Raw genomic sequence first — 19,006 nt, 5'->3', positions numbered from 1 at the left:
CTTCATCTCTCAAATGAGAACACCCCAGATGTATGTTTTGAAAATCTCTTCATAAAGCAGCAGAAATAAATAAATAAAGCATTGTGGGATATCTGCAGCATTAGATGTATGTACTTTCTGTTCGATGAGCTCTGCTGTTTGGTAGTTGAGGATGGGCCGGAGACCGTATCTGTCTGCCGCGGCTTGAGGGTTCAGGCTGAAGTTGAGCGCAACGAAGATAGGTGACAGCTTATCCCTGAAGTCCTTCTCATTCTACACTCCAACAGAGAAAAAAAAAACAGAGTGGGAGTTTGTGAGAAAGGTCTGAAAGCAGGACGTAATGATATTCTTATTCCGTTGCTGCATTTTTGGCATCTATTGCAACACTTATCTTAACTTTTAACACTAAGAAATGTAATATCCGACTTTTATACACTGTATATACTATTTAGCAGAGGTGGGACCAAGCAATTGTTTTGCAAGTCACATGAAAGCCCTAATTCTTTGCATTGTTTTCCGAAGTAGAGTCATTATTGTCAACGTCGAGTTGCAAGTCACAACTCAATCCAAGTCATACGACTCAAATCCACAACCCTGCTATTGAGTGCACTATTAATGTCCCGCTTTACAAAGTTTTGTAGCTAAACTGGGGTCAAACTCACCCGCAAGTAGATCTTGGTGTCACTGCAGACTCTGGCTCCATTTGGCACAGTCAGAGTCCGGAGCAGAGAGGGAAGGTGGGTTTCTAGAAACAGAGCTCTCCGGACGGCCGCTTTCTGCTGCCTCTTCAGACGGTCCAGCTGAACTTCAACGTTAAACTCTACAACACACACACACACACCCATTATAATATATATTTAGCAATGTTTCAGACACAATGCCTTTAGTTGGCTCCGGCATACAAGTTCAAGACGAAGCCAAACTGACACAGCACTAAATCTCAAAGCCTATTGGGCAGATCAGAACTTCATGCTTTGGCAACAGTGAAGACTTCTTCCAAACATTGCGTTTTTATTATTATCAAACAGCTAAAGATAATGACTATAAAAAAGCCATAATGCTTTTGATGAAAAGGCATGCTGTTCTGGTGCATGTTGTGCTCCTGTGCTCAGTTATCAGAGCCTGTGCAGTAGGTGTTTTTCTTTGCACATAGTCTAGTGCATGTGGTGATGTCATTAGCCCGGGGGGAATAGAGGGAACTCATTACTGAATAAATACATTGTAAAGGTTATGTATGGACAAAGAAAGGCTTATGGACGGATGGGGAAACATGAAGGCTCTGTTAGATGCCAAAACAAAAAAAAAAAAACATTTATTTTAGGCTGTGAGGGAAATTAATTAAAAATAAGTCCAAGAATATCTGTTCGCCACATTGCGTGGTAGTTGTAGGTAATTGTTATGGCATGACTACTGTTCTGGGTGGTTGCTTATTTAAAAAAGATAACTATTTTAGATGACTTTGGATCAATAAGTGGGTAAAGAAGAGCTGATGTGGCTCACCGAGATGATTTGGTAGGTGCTTCCCACTGGCTGAGAGGCAAAAGCTCAGGTTGACACTGTAAGAAGCAGAGCAGACAAATGATGAGAGATGAAGTGGATTCATTACAATGACACATTAAAAACACATTGGTTGCATCTCTTTGGCTATGAAATATTTGCTATTATTGTTTCCTCAGGCTATAACGCTTGACAGCTTGAAGGAAGGATGACTCCAGAATAATGGATCACACAACACAGTTATGGATTGTCTGTGCTGGAAACTGATGTAATGTTCACACCTGTTCAAAAGTTTCTTAAAAAAGACGTCTCTTCCGTTCACCAAGGCTACCATTTCTTTGATTAAAAATATAGTCAAAATAGCAATATAATGGAATCTTATTCCATAATAAGGTGAAAAGTTTCCAAAAAAAAAAGAAACTTATGAAAAAGAAACAAGAGAAAAGGAAGTATTCAATACATATACAATAAACAGTGTGTGTGTGTGTGTGTGTGTGTGTGTGTATGTGTGTGTGTGCTCACATGCATGTGCAGCTCAGTGCGTCCTGATGTTTCCCAGCTGTGTTCCACCACTAAACAATATCTCATTAAAAGCCATAGCCCCCCCCCCCTCTCAAATTTCTTCCAAAAGCTTCTGTGTCTAGGCAACAACTTATAATCAACACATGCGTATACAAACCTTCCCTGTAAAAAAAAAAAATACATAAATAAAAAAAAAAGTGAGAGAGAACAGGCGGAAACACAGACATTTCACGTGAAAGAGAGACCAGTCCAACGGAGTTTCCTTTCCCTCCACAGATGCATATTTCAATAATGCACGTCATGGAGGTGGGAGAAGGGGCATTTCATGCTTTTCGCCACCTTGGCTCACTCACAACCAGCATAGCATGTCCAAACCATTGGGAAAAGCCTTCACTGACAGCATAACTACACCCTTTCACACCCTCCAGCCTGACATACAAAGCCTGACTGTGGCTGTAATGAATTAAGCTTGATTTACTAAATTAGATTTTTTGAAATTCCTACGTAAGTGTACTTCAATGCCATTAAATGATGTTAAATGTGAAAGACCAGGATATTTTCTCATATTATTACATGTTTAGGATTTGGATAAACAGACTAATAAAATCTATTTGAACCAGGAATGCAATACATTCTGGCTGATACAAGATGGCAGACATACCAGGACACATGCAGGGTTTCGTTCCCACGGCTTATGGTGCAAACTTTCTCCTCAGGATTAATCATAGTTGGAGAGATAGTCAAGGTGGCACTAGTGTTCACAATAGGACGAGACCTGGAAATGACATAACATCCAAAAGTATTTAGTCTGCACTCAACGTTTTTTAAAATAGCTTTAGGATTAAAATTTATGTAAGATAAACTGGGATCGGTAAAATCAAAAAAAAATAATAATTGAATTCATTCTCTTATGCTCACTGAGGCTGCATTTAATAGATCAAAATAGTAATACTGTAAAACATTATTGCAATTTAATTTAAATTTATCTCCTGTTATGACAAGGCTGAATTTTCAGCAGCCATTCCTCTAGTCATCATGTCTGTGACTGACCTGTAAAGAACTGCAGTGTCCGCACCAAATGCGCCAACAATAAGATCTGCATAGAAAAAAAATGTGGTATCAGACTAGATTTCAACAGTAACAGCGGTGGTTTATGATAGCTAAAGAGACTAGGTTTTCTCACCTGGGTAGCCATTTTCATCAAGATCTTTGCCTCCACGAAGGGCGAACCCAAAGCTGGCAGGTAGAGCGGACGCTGCGGCAGAGGCCCATTGGCCAGCGATCACCTGAGAGGGCTTTTCCCGGAGTCCTCCAGCATGTCCGTTATAGATGAGCACCAGTCCTTGTTTGTTTTCCCCACCAAACGGACAACTGATGGCCACATCTGTTAAGAGAATACTGTAGAATTAGAGGTGCAATGATATTAAAACTTTTTACTTACTTTCGTGTTATAGGTAAAACCGATAAATGGCAGATATTAAAAGTCTGCACATCAGCTATACAGGCGTTTATACTGAATGTTTAACATATTCATTGCATCCTTTGTAGACAGCCTTAATCTCTAATAACTCCATTCTGCTGTCTGTTGTTCTGTTGTCAATGTTTCTTTGTCTGAATATGGCACTTATCACATGCTGTGTGGTATCGGCGTTTGGTATCGGAGCATTTTAAAGAGTACAGGAGCTCAGTATCGGGCCCGATACCGATAGCAGTATCAGTATCGGTGCATCCCTAGGTAAAATGTTGCCCTCGTTGTCTAGCGGTCGGGTTAGAACCAAGCCTGGGTCCGAACCCGGATCTTGGTCCGCCATTTGAAAACGCCTGTACTAAAAATTTAACTATGATTAAAAATAAAAGCTGATTAAAAATATTAATAAAGAAAATAAAACACCAAATAAAACACCAAAATAACACTAATCTGAAAAAATAAATAAGGGTGTTGTAACTTAAATTAGATTAATGAGAGTCATAAATGTTTAGTACAATGTTTAATTAATTGTTTTCAATAATAAGAACATTAACGATATATATAGTAATTAATTGGGCTGTTCCCCTTTAAGAATTCATTTGCCCATAATGCTATTCAGATTGAGAGCTCCCTAAGAAGGGAACTTCGTATTTTATATGCTGCTAAAGAGAATTCATTCCCCTGTAAACTGCCTGAAACTACAGTAAACAAGTTCTTTGTTTTAATTCAAGTCGTCAGAGTTCATTATTGCTTGTTAAGTGAAGAAGACACGACAATTGTTTGGTGCCGAAACCCGGGATACTAGCAAGCAAGACCCGAAATGGCGGAGCGACTTGAAAGACTAATCAGAAAACGGAGAGCTGTACGCGCTTCCACAACGAGACTTTTACAAGACATCGAAACAGAGGTAGACAAAGAAGATCCAGTCATTGAACGATTACGTGAACTGTTAGCCCTGTTATCTGAAAAGGGGGAAACGCTGCTGGAATTGGATGTTGGAATCGAGGAAGGGACGGACACCGATGATTTGGAGAATGAAATCGCTGATGTTGAGGAGTATAAAGAGCGAGTCATAACCGCGAAATCACGCGCGCACCGAGTGATACAGAGAAACCGGGAAAGTAGCAGACCGAGCAGCACAGAGCCCTCGCTGCACAGACAAACAGTTAAGTTGCCCAAGTTGATTATAAACAAGTTTAACGGTGAAATTAGTCAGTGGCAAGACTTTTGGAATCAGTTTGAAACCGCTATTCACAAGAACGATGCGCTGAGCAAAACAGAGAAGTTCAATTATTTAAAGACGTACCTAACCGGCGCTGCTTCAAAGGCAATAGCGGGACTGATGTTAACAGACAGTAATTATGATCACGCGATCGAGCTGCTGCAGAATCGGTTCGGAAGAAAAGACCTGCTTGTTAACGCTCATATGACCAAACTGCTGAATCTCTGCCCAGTAAAGAAATCAAACGATGTCACTGCTTTGAGACAACTTTATGATGAATGTGAAGTACATATCCGCAGCTTAGAATCGCTGGGTGTCGCATCAGAGGCTTATGGCAGCTTGTTGTGCCCTGTTCTGCTACAGATGATTCCAGATGACATTACTCTCCAGTACAGTCGACAGAGAGGAGCCAGCGATGAATGGAAAGTCTCAGAAGTTATGGAATTCCTGCAGAAAGAGATTCTGAGCAGAGAAAGAACCATGCAGCTGATTAAGCCAAGTAATTCAAGAGACAGTCAAAGTTATCAGAAACCAGTTAAAAGACAAGACACATCATTTGAAATGAAGCACAGAAAACACAACATGCCATCAGCTGCAGTGCTGCAAACCACCAGTCAAAGAATACAGAACTGCCTTTTCTGTGATAGTGCAGCACACAAAACAGAACTGTGTCCCGAAACTGATATTGCTGCACGAAAGGACAAACTGATGAAGATGGGAAGATGCTTTGTGTGTCTTGGGCCAAAGCACATCGCAAGATTCTGTAAGACTAAAATGTGCTGTAATGTATGTGGAAGCCGACACCACAGTGCTGTATGTGAAAGAAGAGAGACACGCAATTCTGACACTGATGATAACAAGGACAATGTAGTTTCTTCTTTTGCTTCCCATTCAGTAAAGATACAGCCCGCTAAACAGAACAACACTGTGCTTCTGCAGACTGTAAGAGCATGTGCAGAAGGACCTGGTGGATGTAGAAATATTCGCTGCTTACTGGATGGAGGCAGTCAGAGAAGCTTCATCAGTGAAAACACAGTGAGAGCTTTAAAGTTACCTGTGATCAAGCAAGAAACAGTCACTCTTCATACTTTTGGCTCTACAGCACCAGTTACAGCAAAGCGCAACACAGTCAAATTAACTCTGCAGAACATCTGGAAGAAGGAGCAGAAAATTGAAATAGAAGCACTCGAGACACCCCAAGTGTGCACTGCCGTGATGAAGATCCCAGGTGAGCACATCCAAGCGGAGCTGGAACGAAAAGGCTTGCAGTTAGCAGATCATACAGACGACGGCACTTATGATACAGAGTTGTCAATGCTGATTGGTGCCGATTACTACTGGCGTATAGTGTCAGGCCGAGTAGAAAGAATTACAGATGCACTTGTAGCCATTGAGAGCATCTTTGGATGGTCAGTGCAAGGCCCAGTCAAAATGTCCAGTGTTGCTGATTCAGCCTGCATGCAAGTACAAGTTACTGAAGACACACTGGTTTCAGAGCGCCTGAAAGCCTTCTGGGAAATAGAGTCTCTCGGTATCACCATGAAGCAGACAGACAGTCCTGAGGATGAGGAGGCTCTTCACAAGTTTGAAAAGACAACTCTGTACAAAGATGGAAGATATGAAGTTGAACTGCCGTGGCGACCTGACAAGCCAGAACTTCCAGATAACTACAGAATAGCAAGGAAAAGATTTGAAGGCCTTAAGAGAAAGTTGCAGTCAGATGTAGTGATGTGTCACCGATATAATGAAGTTGTGAACGATTACCTTGAGCAGGGCATTGTCGAAGATGCAGTGGAGGAGGAGTCATCTCCGACCACTGTGAAATACTATATGCCTCATCATGCTGTTCTCCGCGAAGACAAGGTAACAACAAAACTCAGAGTAGTGTTTGATGCCTCATCACATGACACAGACTCTCCATCACTTAATGACTGTCTGCTTACTGGTCCTAACCTGAATCCAGATCTGCTCAGTATATTAATCAAGTTCAGACTGCATGCGATTGCATTTACAGCAGATATCAAAAAGGCTTTCTTGCAAATTTCTCTTGCTGAGAAGGACCGAGATGCTGTGCGATTCCTCTGGCTTGATGCACTGCCTCATGAAGTCAGAGGTGAGAAGCTGCGTGTGCTACGGATGACGAGGGTGGTGTTTGGAGTATCTCCCAGCCCATTTCTCCTCGCAGCTACAGTGAGAAAACATTTGAAGAAATATGAAGCCCAACTTCCTGAGGTAGTAAAGATAATAAAGGAATCACTTTATGTCGATGACTTTATCTCAAGTGCAAGTGACGTAGAGAATGCTTTCTCCATAACTGCTAATGCCAAACAGATTATGTCCACAGCTGGCATGGACCTTTGCAAATGGACAACGAACTGTCCAGAGTTGAAGGAGAAATGGAAAATGATGATGAATGAGCTTGCGCCAGAGACAGAGACACCAGGAGCTGTACTGAAGGTGCTAGGCTTGGTGTGGAGGACTGAAAAGGATGATTTCGTCTTTGATCTGACTGCATTGCTGGACGCTGTAGCAAAAAGAGAGAACACCAAAAGGAGCGTTCTGAAACTCTCTGCTCGCATATTCGACCCAATAGGCTTTCTGACTCCTTTCACTGTGCGGGTGAAATGCCTTTTTCAAGAGATGTGGATACGAGGCCTTGGCTGGGATGAGGAGCTGCCTACAGATCTTGCAAAAGAATGGCAAAGCTGGTGTTCAGAACTTCCACAGATCCACCACATAGTCATTCCCCGCTGGTATGGAATAAAATCTGAGCACAAGCATGATGCACAACAACTTCATGTGTTCTGTGACGCAAGTGAGAAAGCTTACAGTACAGTTGCATACTTGCTGCGAGAGGCGGATGATGGAACAAAGTCTACATGCCTCGTTGCTTCAAAGTCCAGGGTAGCCCCGCTGAAAAAGATGTCCCTGCCACGTCTTGAGTTGATGGGAGCAGTCATTGGAGCAAGACTAGGAAACAACTTGCTAAAGCCTCTGAATATGGAGCTACAACAGGTTCACCTTTGGACAGATTCAATGATCGTACTACAGTGGATTCGCAGTCCAGCTTACAGATGGAAACAGTTTGTGTCAAACAGAGTAGCTGAAATACAGTCTTTAACCAACCCGGCAATGTGGTTTCACTGCAAAGGCAAGGCCAATCCAGCAGATCTCCCAACCAGAGGTCAGACCGTAGCTAATCTGAAAGAAAGCGGACTGTGGTGGAAAGGACCCCCATTTCTGACTACTCCAAATCTGTCTGAGGAAAGTGATGAAGATCAGAGTGTTGAAGACGTGACTAATGAGCTAAAACAAGTTCAGCAGATCAGTGTGCAACTCAGCAGCAGCAGTGACCAAAGTGAAACAGAACCTGTGCTAGATTTACCGAAGTACAGTAAACTGAAAAGGGTATTGCGGGTTACTGCTTGGATTAAGAGGTTCGTGCACAACACAAGTTCAAACTCAAGGAGAAGAGGTGAGTTGACTGCTGAAGAAATGTTTGAGGCTGAGAAGTACTGGACCAAAGTGACACAAGTTTGCAGTTTTAGTCATGAGATTAGTTTGATGAAAGCTGGAAAAACCCTGAATTCAGATTCCAAAATCAGAGATCTGAAACCTTTCCTTGATGCTGATGAATTGCTCTGTGTTGGAGGCAGATTGCAACAGTCAGACTTCAGTTACAGAGAAAAACACCCATGGATTCTACCTAGCAAAGGCAGATATTGTGAGCTGCTGGTCCAGTACAACCATGAAGTTACCATGCATTCTGGTCTAAGAGACACTCTTGTACAAATAAGAAGTAGACACTGGATTTTGCGAGGCAGACAACTCGTAAAGGGTATCCTGTCAAAATGTACTGTTTGCAAAAGATTTAAAGCAAAACCCGCACAACAGGACACGGCTCCACTCCCACGAGACAGAATAATAGAGAGCCCTCCATTCGCAGTGACTGGTATAGACTTTGCAGGTCCACTGTATGTGAAGAATGATCATGTGCTATGCAAGGCTTATGTTGCTCTGTTCACATGTGCAGTCACCAGAGCAGTGCATTTGGAGCTTGTATCAAGTCAGTCAACAGAAAGCTTCCTGTTAGCACTTAAGCGATTTGTTTCTAGAAGAGGATTGTGCAAGGTCATTTATTCAGACAATGCCAAAACTTTCAAAAGAGCAAACCAAGACCTCAGTGAGCTGTGGCATGCCATCAAAGATCCACAACTGCTGGAATACTTCTCAGGGAAGGGCATCAGCTGGCGCTTCATCGTAGAGCGAGCGGCCTGGTGGGGTGGATTTTGGGAAAGGCTAGTGAGGTCTGTAAAGACGTGCCTGAGAAAGGTGCTAGGAAGAGCATCGCTCACCTTTGAAGAAATGACTACACTCCTCACAGAAGTAGAAGCTACACTGAATTCCAGACCCCTTACCTTTGTCCACAATGAAGCTGACGAGCCACAGCCACTGACACCTGCTCACTTCCTGGTTGGTGAACGACTAACTTCACTGCCGCCAAAACCATTTCCTGCAGACCATGATCATACCACTGTGAGTAAGGAAGAGATGACAAGGAGGTGGGGATACAAAAACAGACTCATGACCAATCTGTGGAATCGTTGGAGGAAAGACTATCTGCTAGACTTGAAATCTGCACATTCTTGCAGCACACAGAAACCCACTGTGCTGAAAACAGGTGACATTGTTCTCATAGGAGATGCCAACATGCCAAGACAAACCTGGAAATTAGGAAAAATTGAAGAGCTGTTTCCAGGCAGAGATGGCAAAGTTAGATCCTGTGCTGTTCGCACATCCACAGGAACTGTATTAAGAAGACCCGTTCAGTTGCTTTATGCATTAGAGATTTAAGTTGATGAACAGTCGTTCATCGGGGGGGAGGATGTTGTAACTTAAATTAGATTAATGAGAGTCATAAATGTTTAGTACAATGTTTAATTAATTGTTTTCAATAATAAGAACATTAACGATATATATAGTAATTAATTGGGCTGTTCCCCTTTAAGAATTCATTTGCCCATAATGCTATTCAGATTGAGAGCTCCCTAAGAAGGGAACTTCGTATTTTATATGCTGCTAAAGAGAATTCATTCCCCTGTAAACTGCCTGAAACTACAGTAAACAAGTTCTTTGTTTTAATTCAAGTCGTCAGAGTTCATTATTGCTTGTTAAGTGAAGAAGACACGACAAAGGGAAATGAACATGCACAATTAAATGAAGCCCGATATCTATCAAACAACCGAAACCAATAAAACAAATACAATATCGACTGATAACTAATGCAATTGTCTGAAAACTGACAGATAAACGCAAAAATGTGGGAAGATCTCTCACCGTTGTATCCATCTTGGTTGAGGTCTCCGAGAGGGGTAATGGAGCTGCCAAACCTGCCGAACATCTGCGTGCCCGTGAGGTGAGGTAGCTGAGGTGTGAGATCCAAAGGTTTGTTCTGCATGTACACGTAGACCCGACCCAACTCCTCTAACCTCCCATCAGAGTCACGAACCATGAACATGGGAGCCCCAACTAGCAGGTCTGTCATCCTGAAGGTGATATGGACCACAAACTTAAACACATTCTTGTGGTACATTCTTGACTGAGCCCTGGTTATGGTTACCTACCCGTCATTGTTTATGTCAGTAGCAGCTACCGCATAGCCGTAGTAGGAACCCATCTGAAAAAAATTAGGAAAATTTAAAACTGTAATAGATCCAAATCACATGTAGATACAAGCTTCTCCGATTTACACTGTACATACAAACAGCATGCGGGATCTTATGAATGTCACATGGACAGTAACTTTACGCCTGAAGGCACTCGTTGACATTTACTCTGTTTGGTTATGGTTTGAGTGCATGAAAAGAACTCTTTGATGATTCAGATGTGGCTCGCTCTCTAGCCCCCTGAGGTGGGCACACTCAAATGCTTTTTGATTGTATTTACTCAGCTGAGGCAATCAGAGCAGTAAAAGACCTCCAACAATTTCCACTTGCAAAACTCTGGCACTCGTCTAGGAAAATTGCCCGTAAGCTCTTGCCTCACATAATCTGTCCTTTACTACTTACCACAGAGCACTCCAACTTGGTTTAAAGAGACTTGTAAAGGAAATGATTTTTGCTAATGTCATCAGTAGGCAAGTGTTATAAGAATTTCATGGTAATAATGACATAACTTTTGTTAAAATGTCATGTCCTAAAATAGCTGCAGCAAAATATATTATTACACCACAAAAGCCAATAGAGGAACAAGATTTGAAAATAGGAGTAGAGCATGGCCATACAAAACATGTCACCATGATGCTAAGATGCTTTGTGTGCATTCCTATGTTGCTGCTAGGATGTTCTAGGACAGGGATCCTCAAATCTGGACCTCGAGATCCACTTTCCTGCAGAGTTTAGCGCTAACCCTAATCAAACACACCTGAGCATGCTAATCAGTGCCAATCAATGTCTTTGGGATCATTCAAAAATGGCAGACAGGTGACATTAATCAGGGTTGGAGCTAAACTCTGCAGTGCATTGGACCTCCAGGGTAAGATTTGAGGAAAGGGGTTCTAGGAGGTTGCCAATGTGTTCTACTTGCAATAAAATGAATGCCATCAAACCTACCTGCTCACCAGTGAAGTTCTTCAGCATACCCAGAGAACCATTGAGAATGGAAACCTGATTAGAAGAAAACATACTAGATTTTTCATTCCATCAAGTACCATCATAAAATCTCTGGTTGATTACCAATTCCAAACTAAGTCAAACCATAGTGATTGTTTAATGGATTTGGTCACATTTAAGGCACTGAAACTCTTACTTAACCTCGCATTTTGAGTGAAAAGTCACAGTTTATAGTGTGACTGGTTTCTCTCACCTGTCCATGCAGACTGACTCCCCTGGGAACTCCAGTCACAAAGTCTGAAAACAGGTGAGGCAAAAAAGAGAGGAAAAACAGAAAGATTTAGTAGTGGAAACACGTAAATGTGTAAGTTCCTCAAGATCTCTGAGAATATTGGTGATCAGAGCCACTCCAAGAGCTCTATTTTCAAATTTGTTAAGGAGTAAGGGATTCATAAAGAGGGTATAATAATAACACTTCTTAGGAATGGTTCTACAAACAGCGCTTGGACTAATGCATCCTTTTATGGCTATTCCAACAGCAGATGATTCACAGTCACCGTCATTATAGCTTTGTTTTTAATGAGTATAATGAAAATGACATCAAAATAATCTAGTTAAACTGTCATGTAAATGAGCATTATAATGTCAAAGTTTTATATTTTATGGTCACACCACTCACCTTCATCATCATCACCACTGAACTCACCCACAGCCATTGAGTAACCTGTCAAACGTATGAAAACAATGGGTGGTGACCAACAGAAAAATCTAAGTATTTTCAACTTGACAGCTTATAAGGGGGATGGAAAGACATACCCATGTAGTTGTCATCAATTGTGATCTGTTTTATCTGTTTAGTCTGAATCTGGCCATTCACTGATGTCAAGAAGTATCCTGGGTAATAGGCCTTGACTATTTCTTTTTTAAACGCAGTGATCACTTGGCCTAGAGATGGGAAGGAGAAACTGACCTTTTAATTGCATTTGGATTGAGGTGACACTATCCACATTTTGATATCCACAAATATCCACATATTTGATATATCTGGAACCTAGTCAAGTGACGAAACACTACTGTTCAAAAGTATGTAAAAAAAAAAAAAAGGTTTTAAAAGTATCTTATTATCATCAAGGCTACATTTATCTGATTATCTGACAAATACCATAAAAAACAGCAATATTGTGAAACACTATCATATAAATAATAGTTTTCTGTTTTAATATATTTTAAAATGTAATTTATTTCTATGTAGGCAAAGCTGAATTTCCAGCAAACAAACTCCAGTCTTTAGTGGCACACAATTCTTCAGAAATCATTATATTCTTATTGGCAATGTTGAAAACAATTGTGCTACTTAATATTTTTGTGGAAACCATAAAGCAATGTTTTTTCCGGGATTTCTTGGTGAATAAGATGTTCAAAAGAACAACATATATACACAGTCTTTAATATAAATGATGTTTTGTGACATTACATATGTTTCTCACTTTTGATCAATTTAATACACTGCTGCTGAATGTGTTTTTTTTTCTTTTTAACATTAATGAGCTCTTAAAGACTCTATTCTACTCAAATCTATTTTATTTGGAAAGTCAAACCTTGCCAGAAGTAACTGCCTGGGCCTCCAAGCACCACCTGTCCTTTCTGTAACATATCAACAGTGTCTAGGTGAGACCGGACGGAAACAGCAGATAACCATAGCATTTTGTTCTATTCAGTTTCAGTATCATCTTACCTTTGTAAAATCAGCACTGAATCCACCTTGACAGTAGCCTTGTCCTGTACGTCCATAGAGTTCTGCAACAAATGGTAAGTTATGTTCCTTTGACTTTAAAACAACTAAAATGAAACAAATCATCAGTGACTGCAAGCCTACCTGTACGGCACGGAGCATATTCCACAAACTTGGTGAAGTTATTGATTGACAGAAAACATGAGCCAGTAGCATCAGCAGCAGGTATATCATCCTTGGTTCTCCATGAGTAGAGGGGGGCACAAGCCTATGCAAAGAATAATGCAAGAGGTTAAAGGTCACCTTCATGCTAGCTGTGTACAAAGACCACCCTGGTGATAAAGTAACCACTAATGCAGGTCACAGTTTGATCATCCACAAGGGACATCCCCTAAACTTTTGACATTACAGATCAAGCGTTATCCACAAGCCAATAGAGTCATAAAATTGAGAAAGAATACAAAGGAATGAACGAATGAATAGACGAATAGAACAGACGAATAGAGCTGGATCTGGTCTGATTATTAATCATTTGACCCTTATACAGATGATTAAAGAACATGAACTTAGAAATAAGTCACCAACAACACTGTGTTCAAGCACAGATGTTGTAGAGGAAATAATGGTTTGTCATGATTTGAAGGAGGGGTAATGTCTACCTATAATCTTCACAGCCTAAAATAGGAGTAAGAAGATCTTACCAGTACACTATCTTCATGCACTCGTACTGTTGCTCCAAACCACTGATGGGATTTGAACTCTCCCTGATGCTCTGTATCATTCAGGGTCATATTCAGATCTCCTATTAAAAAAAAAAAATAGACAAATAATTATTTTTTTTTAAACAACATTAGGCTAGAATGTAAAGCCTAAAAAATTTTATAATTACAGACAGACAGACATAGACTTTTTCAAACATTTTTCAAAGTGTGGACACAGTAAACAAAATTAACAATAATTATCAGTGCATTTCACAACCCAAAATCACATCATGCTGAACATGATTTCCGAGTGAATATTCTGTAACACTCAGAAATGTAACCTCACATTAGTCAAATGTGATTTTGAGCACATTTAGACCCCTGATCAAATGAAAAGACCAAGGTGGAAAAAAGAACAGACTGTACAACACAGGCTCAGGTGTCCACTGAGGTTAAAGGCCATAATCATGAAGTGTCAGCACAAGAAGGGAAAAAACAGATGGTCACATATGGGCTGAAACTGGATTCATAATCAAAACAAACGTGACATGCTGTTGCTGGCCATTGAGTGAGGTTGGAAATCAACAACTAGTCCACCAGACCAAAACCATCAGAGATCAGGTTCAGCTGCCAGAGAAGTCACTAGGCCAGAAAATGTCCAATATGCTCCTTTTTCTGACTGCCAAACTGAACTTTGCCACAGATATTTCTCCAGTTGCACCATAATTACAAATGTGATGCAACAGGGTTCTGTGGTGTGATGGAGGAGAAGGGGGAAAGAGAGACTGAGGAAGAGGAGAAATGAGTGAAAGGTCCAACTGGGGGTAACAATTCTCAGCTGGCTCTAAGAGGGCCTGGTCTCATCCGGAATGATGAAACTGTGCCAGGGAGCTTCATCCAAACAAAGCAGGAGCTCAAGTTATGTGGGTTAATATTACCAAAACTGTCAAGAAATGTCTGGGTCATATTGCAGCCCCAAATCAAAAGAAGAAATATAGGAAATTATATTTTGCATAATGAAAACCAAGTCTACAATTAAATCGGGTAAAATATTATTAAGCACCTTTATTCAAACCCCTTCACCCAACTGCCAAAAGCCTACTGTAGTGCAAAAAAAAATGAAAATGAAGTATTTCTTTCTTTCTTTCTTTTTACATACCTTTTTTTCATTGAAAAAAATTAAAGGAATTTCACTGAAATGGAAATTATATGCAGAAATGTGCATAACTGTCATAATAAATGTGCATAATACATAATTATGGACATAATACATTATTGTCACAATATTTAAAAAATCGTGGTCTTGAAACAGTATTAACATGTAACATGTAAAATCTTTATGCAACATTTTCGATTTTAGGGTGAAATATAACCCTAACATTTCTTCGTTTTATCTCATTCTGAATGAGGTAACAGGAACCTTCATCCAAGCAAAACAGGAGCTCGAGTTATCTGTCAGACACACTCCTACTGATACAAACACACTCTCTCTTGCTCTCCGTCTTCAGCTCACAGCACCCTTCACCTTCCTCTTCCCTGTCAAGTCTGTCATCCCTTTATAGGAATTCCACTTCATTATTTTCTCGGTTTAAGTCACCATCTCCCACTCATTCCTTTACTATCTTGTATGGCTTCTTTATCTCCCTCAACTTGGCATCTCTTTATAATTGTCCTATTCTTTTCCAAACCACCCCTTAACACAGACAGATACACACACTTCCTTTTCCGCAGACGTCTTTTGTTTCCTTCTCTCAAGGATGTTTGGTACCCCAGTAGGAAAGCAGTGGAGATCAGGGCCCTCTAACAACATTAGAGGATAAATGCCTTATGGTCACCTCCAGGGTGATGGTTATCTCTTTCTCTTCCTCCTCGTCTTTCCCTTGCTCGCTGCCAAAGTAAAGAGGCCTAAAGAGTCACTCAAGAAAACCAGCAGCCCTGGATTGGAGAAAACTCAATTGAAGTGTGTGTAAGACTCATTTCATGGAAGACGCAGGCTAATGTAAAACTAGTACACGGTCGGGGGGTGGGGGGGGGGCAATCAGTCAACGTCGCTGGAGGTGGGGCGTTAAAACTAACAATTATCTCACTTTCCACATCACGGGTGAAGTGTACAGCTGGGAAGATAAAGCTCAGCGGGGAAGGTGGGGAAAATGGTGTTGTTTGGCTACGGTTAAGGGAGAGCTACCCAAAACTGGATGAGACTTCCCTTTGTGTCAGAACAACAGTCATGACTGTTTAAAACTGAGATGCAAAATAAGGCTGAGTTATAACTGGTTGGATATTGAATCTGTGCATTTATTTACACATTTAACACAATGACAAGCTCTAATCTGAATGGATGGCTAAACACAACTTCTAAACAGTTTTATTATCCTTAACAGAAACATTACTTTTCAGATTTAAATGGTGAGCTTTATTTGAAATATTTGCTGACAAAATTTAAAATGTAAATACAGCATATTTATTCACTTTCTCCATAAACTTACAAACTTTTAATGATAAAAAATCTAGAAAGACCTAACATGAGCTCTTAATGATGATTTAAAAAAAAAGAAAGAATCCATTAACTCAAATAAAAACTAACTTAACTGAAATAAAACTGAAACTACACATAAATTAATTATTACTAATTAACTAAAATTAATTATAAAAAGGCCACAAATAATTTTTTATTGATATAAATACTACATTTAAGAACTTTAAACAACCTGCCTCCATAAAGCAAAAGATGCCACTACAAAAAAAAGAAATTTCTGAGAAGTGTAGCACTTTTATATTGTATATAAAATAAAAAGTATTTCATATAACTACATTAATGAAATATATGACTGATATAACTATTAACTATTTTATATTAAATAAAAACTAAAACTGAAACACAAATTGAAAACACAATCTACAAATAAATAAGTAAAAAATCTGGGTGCACAGTTTTCTTTTTTTTTTTTTTTAATCAGTCCAACTGGAAACAGATTTAGTTTCCAGGCAGCAATGAGCACTTCCGTGGAAGAATCAGTCACTGGATTTGAGTCATGGTTCGTGGAAAATTTAACTGAATCTTTGAAAGCTATTCAAGAGTTTTGTTTGTTGCAAACAAATTACATCATCCAATCCAAATGTCTAAATGTTCTTGGCCGGAGTAAGCTGTAATGTAGACCGGAACCTTAATGTGAGACTAAGGCCCCGTCCACACGGATACGGAGTTTACCCCAATCCGATCTTTTTTTCCTCGTCTCAAGAAATATCCGCGTCCACACGAAGCCGCAAAATGATGTAGTATACATGCCAGACCAGTATGTGGCGCTGTAATTCTGACTCAGAGATAAACTAAAAACAGAGAAGAAGACTTGGACTATGCTCATAAACCTTGCGCGTGGTACACAAACAAACATTGAACAATACATTTATTAATCAGTGTTAATGTTAGTTAATAAAAAGACAATCATTCAGTGTTTGTTCATGTTTTTGTTGCTGTTACGTGATGTAGAGGTGTCTGACTAGAGGGGAGACGTGGGCTGATGACATCATCGTTTCAGAAAATATACGGATTAGCTGTCCAGACGAAAACGCAAAGACGGCGTTTTCAAATGTATCCACTCTGGGACCTGGCTTCCATAAATAGCGGTTTCACCTTATGAAAACGCCGGATGCGTGTGGACGAAACGCCTATCCGATAAAAATTTGTGCGTATTCACAGAAACGCGTCTCTGTGTGGACGGGGCCTAATACTGATGTCACCTACAGACAGAATTTAAGAAGCAGTATTCAAAAAAATTAATGCACCTTTTAAGAGACACCTCTGCTGTGACGTACAGCCATTTTGGTGGTGGTTGAGGAGAGACACCCCAAATGAGTGTAAAGTGCTTTAGATGTACAACGATACACAATAAAGTGGTTTATATATGCATCATTCATTCATTTTAATCAAAATTCTCTCTATTATTGCTAATCATTCAATTGCTCTCAGTTCCTGGAGTCAGGCCAAGGCGACCTGCGTACAATCTCATGGGACTGTGGAGGTGAGGAGGTCACACACACACCTCTCTCTTTCAGTGATGAGAGAAGAGCCCCATTAGTGGAGTATCTTGATCTGTGTAAGAGAAAGGAAGGGGAAGCGGAAGGCACAAGCCACAAGGCTAAATTCAGTCATCACATCAAGCATCCCCAGGGAGACACCGGGAGACAGGGAAATGAGAATAGACAAGAGACAATGCTCTCTCTCCTCTAAATCCCGCCCACTCTCATCATTCGCGGTTATTTTCTTATCAGAGAGAAAGAGGAAAGAGGTCAGATCTACAGACACGATTAGCTAATGCTCTCTCTGACTGAGTGATGTTAGGCAGGAGGAAGTACTACGTGACCCTCTTGCGGCCCACTTGAGAACCAATGGTACATCAGTGGCCGCAGGGTCAAGTCCAGATTTAAGTGGTGAGGTCTTTATTTGAAATATTTGCTGAGGCACAATGTAAAATGGACATGGAGGCAACATAAGACTGATGTGCAATGTTATATAATTCACATTTTCAGAGAAACAGATTTTTAATGATAACATAATACATTAAATAGTTTGAACCAATAATGTCTAAACAGTAGAATTTCATGTTGTGCTGTTTCAGGTCATCTCCTGTTTTCTGAGATGATATGTGCTTCCAAATAAACCAAATAAATAAGAGAAGAACCAACTGTGCTAAAAAGGTGGTTATTATTGTGCCTTTATTTTTGGTTATGACCTAAACTGCTGACGCTAATTGAAATTGAAGTAAAAGCCAAAAAAACACTTCTGTCAGGATATATTGACATCTAATTGAATGATCATTGGATAAGCATTAACCTCTGAGGTTAAACCAGCCTCTGTAATGCATCACACGTCACGGGGTATTAGCTTAATTCAGTTATAATCTTCTGCTTGGCTATTGAGTTAAACCAAAATAAAATTATGTTTTAATTGAAGTCAAACGTAATAAAAAGAAGAGCTTGACATTTACATGACTCATAAGCACACAATATGTTTGCTAAAAAAAGCTCTACGTAGCTAAATCTGTGAGCTATGTTTTCTAGAACATGCAGCTGTGCATGATGAGTTGAAAAAAAATAGATCTTTAAAAGTTTTTGTGACCGTTTTGGTGGAAGATATCTCCCTGTGTTTGAGTCAGTAAATCACAGCTTGGACTTTCAGAGGATACTTTGATTCCGCAGGAAGGAAGCCAACAGTTTCTCAGTGAGACTGTGAACACTTCATTGTCTCCTGACATGTGTTCTACATACTCAGCAACT

The 19,006-nt window shown here is 40.2% G+C and overlaps 1 protein-coding gene across 1 annotated transcript in view; it reads right to left on the bottom strand.

Moving 5' to 3' along the window:
* The window catches only part of LOC113065574 (integrin alpha-5-like), a 50,419-nt gene that overhangs the window by 16,037 nt on the left and 15,376 nt on the right, over nucleotides 1-19,006 (bottom strand). Inside the window, exons 3-18 of the mRNA XM_026236920.1 lie at nucleotides 13,733-13,833; nucleotides 13,176-13,299; nucleotides 13,035-13,096; nucleotides 12,898-12,943; nucleotides 12,116-12,244; nucleotides 11,979-12,023; nucleotides 11,553-11,596; nucleotides 11,300-11,353; nucleotides 10,313-10,365; nucleotides 10,026-10,234; nucleotides 3,182-3,382; nucleotides 3,049-3,094; nucleotides 2,660-2,773; nucleotides 1,480-1,535; nucleotides 642-799; nucleotides 115-252 (exon numbers count right to left, since the gene is read on the bottom strand). Coding sequence (XP_026092705.1) covers nucleotides 115-252; nucleotides 642-799; nucleotides 1,480-1,535; nucleotides 2,660-2,773; nucleotides 3,049-3,094; nucleotides 3,182-3,382; nucleotides 10,026-10,234; nucleotides 10,313-10,365; nucleotides 11,300-11,353; nucleotides 11,553-11,596; nucleotides 11,979-12,023; nucleotides 12,116-12,244; nucleotides 12,898-12,943; nucleotides 13,035-13,096; nucleotides 13,176-13,299; nucleotides 13,733-13,833 — 1,580 coding nt within the window. The remainder of the gene's footprint in view (nucleotides 1-114; nucleotides 253-641; nucleotides 800-1,479; nucleotides 1,536-2,659; nucleotides 2,774-3,048; nucleotides 3,095-3,181; nucleotides 3,383-10,025; nucleotides 10,235-10,312; nucleotides 10,366-11,299; nucleotides 11,354-11,552; nucleotides 11,597-11,978; nucleotides 12,024-12,115; nucleotides 12,245-12,897; nucleotides 12,944-13,034; nucleotides 13,097-13,175; nucleotides 13,300-13,732; nucleotides 13,834-19,006) is intronic.

Source organism: Carassius auratus, chromosome 48, assembly GCF_003368295.1.
Source record: "Carassius auratus strain Wakin chromosome 48, ASM336829v1, whole genome shotgun sequence".
NCBI lineage: Eukaryota > Metazoa > Chordata > Actinopteri > Cypriniformes > Cyprinidae > Carassius > Carassius auratus.
This window is presented reverse-complemented; position numbering and strand designations above follow the sequence as displayed.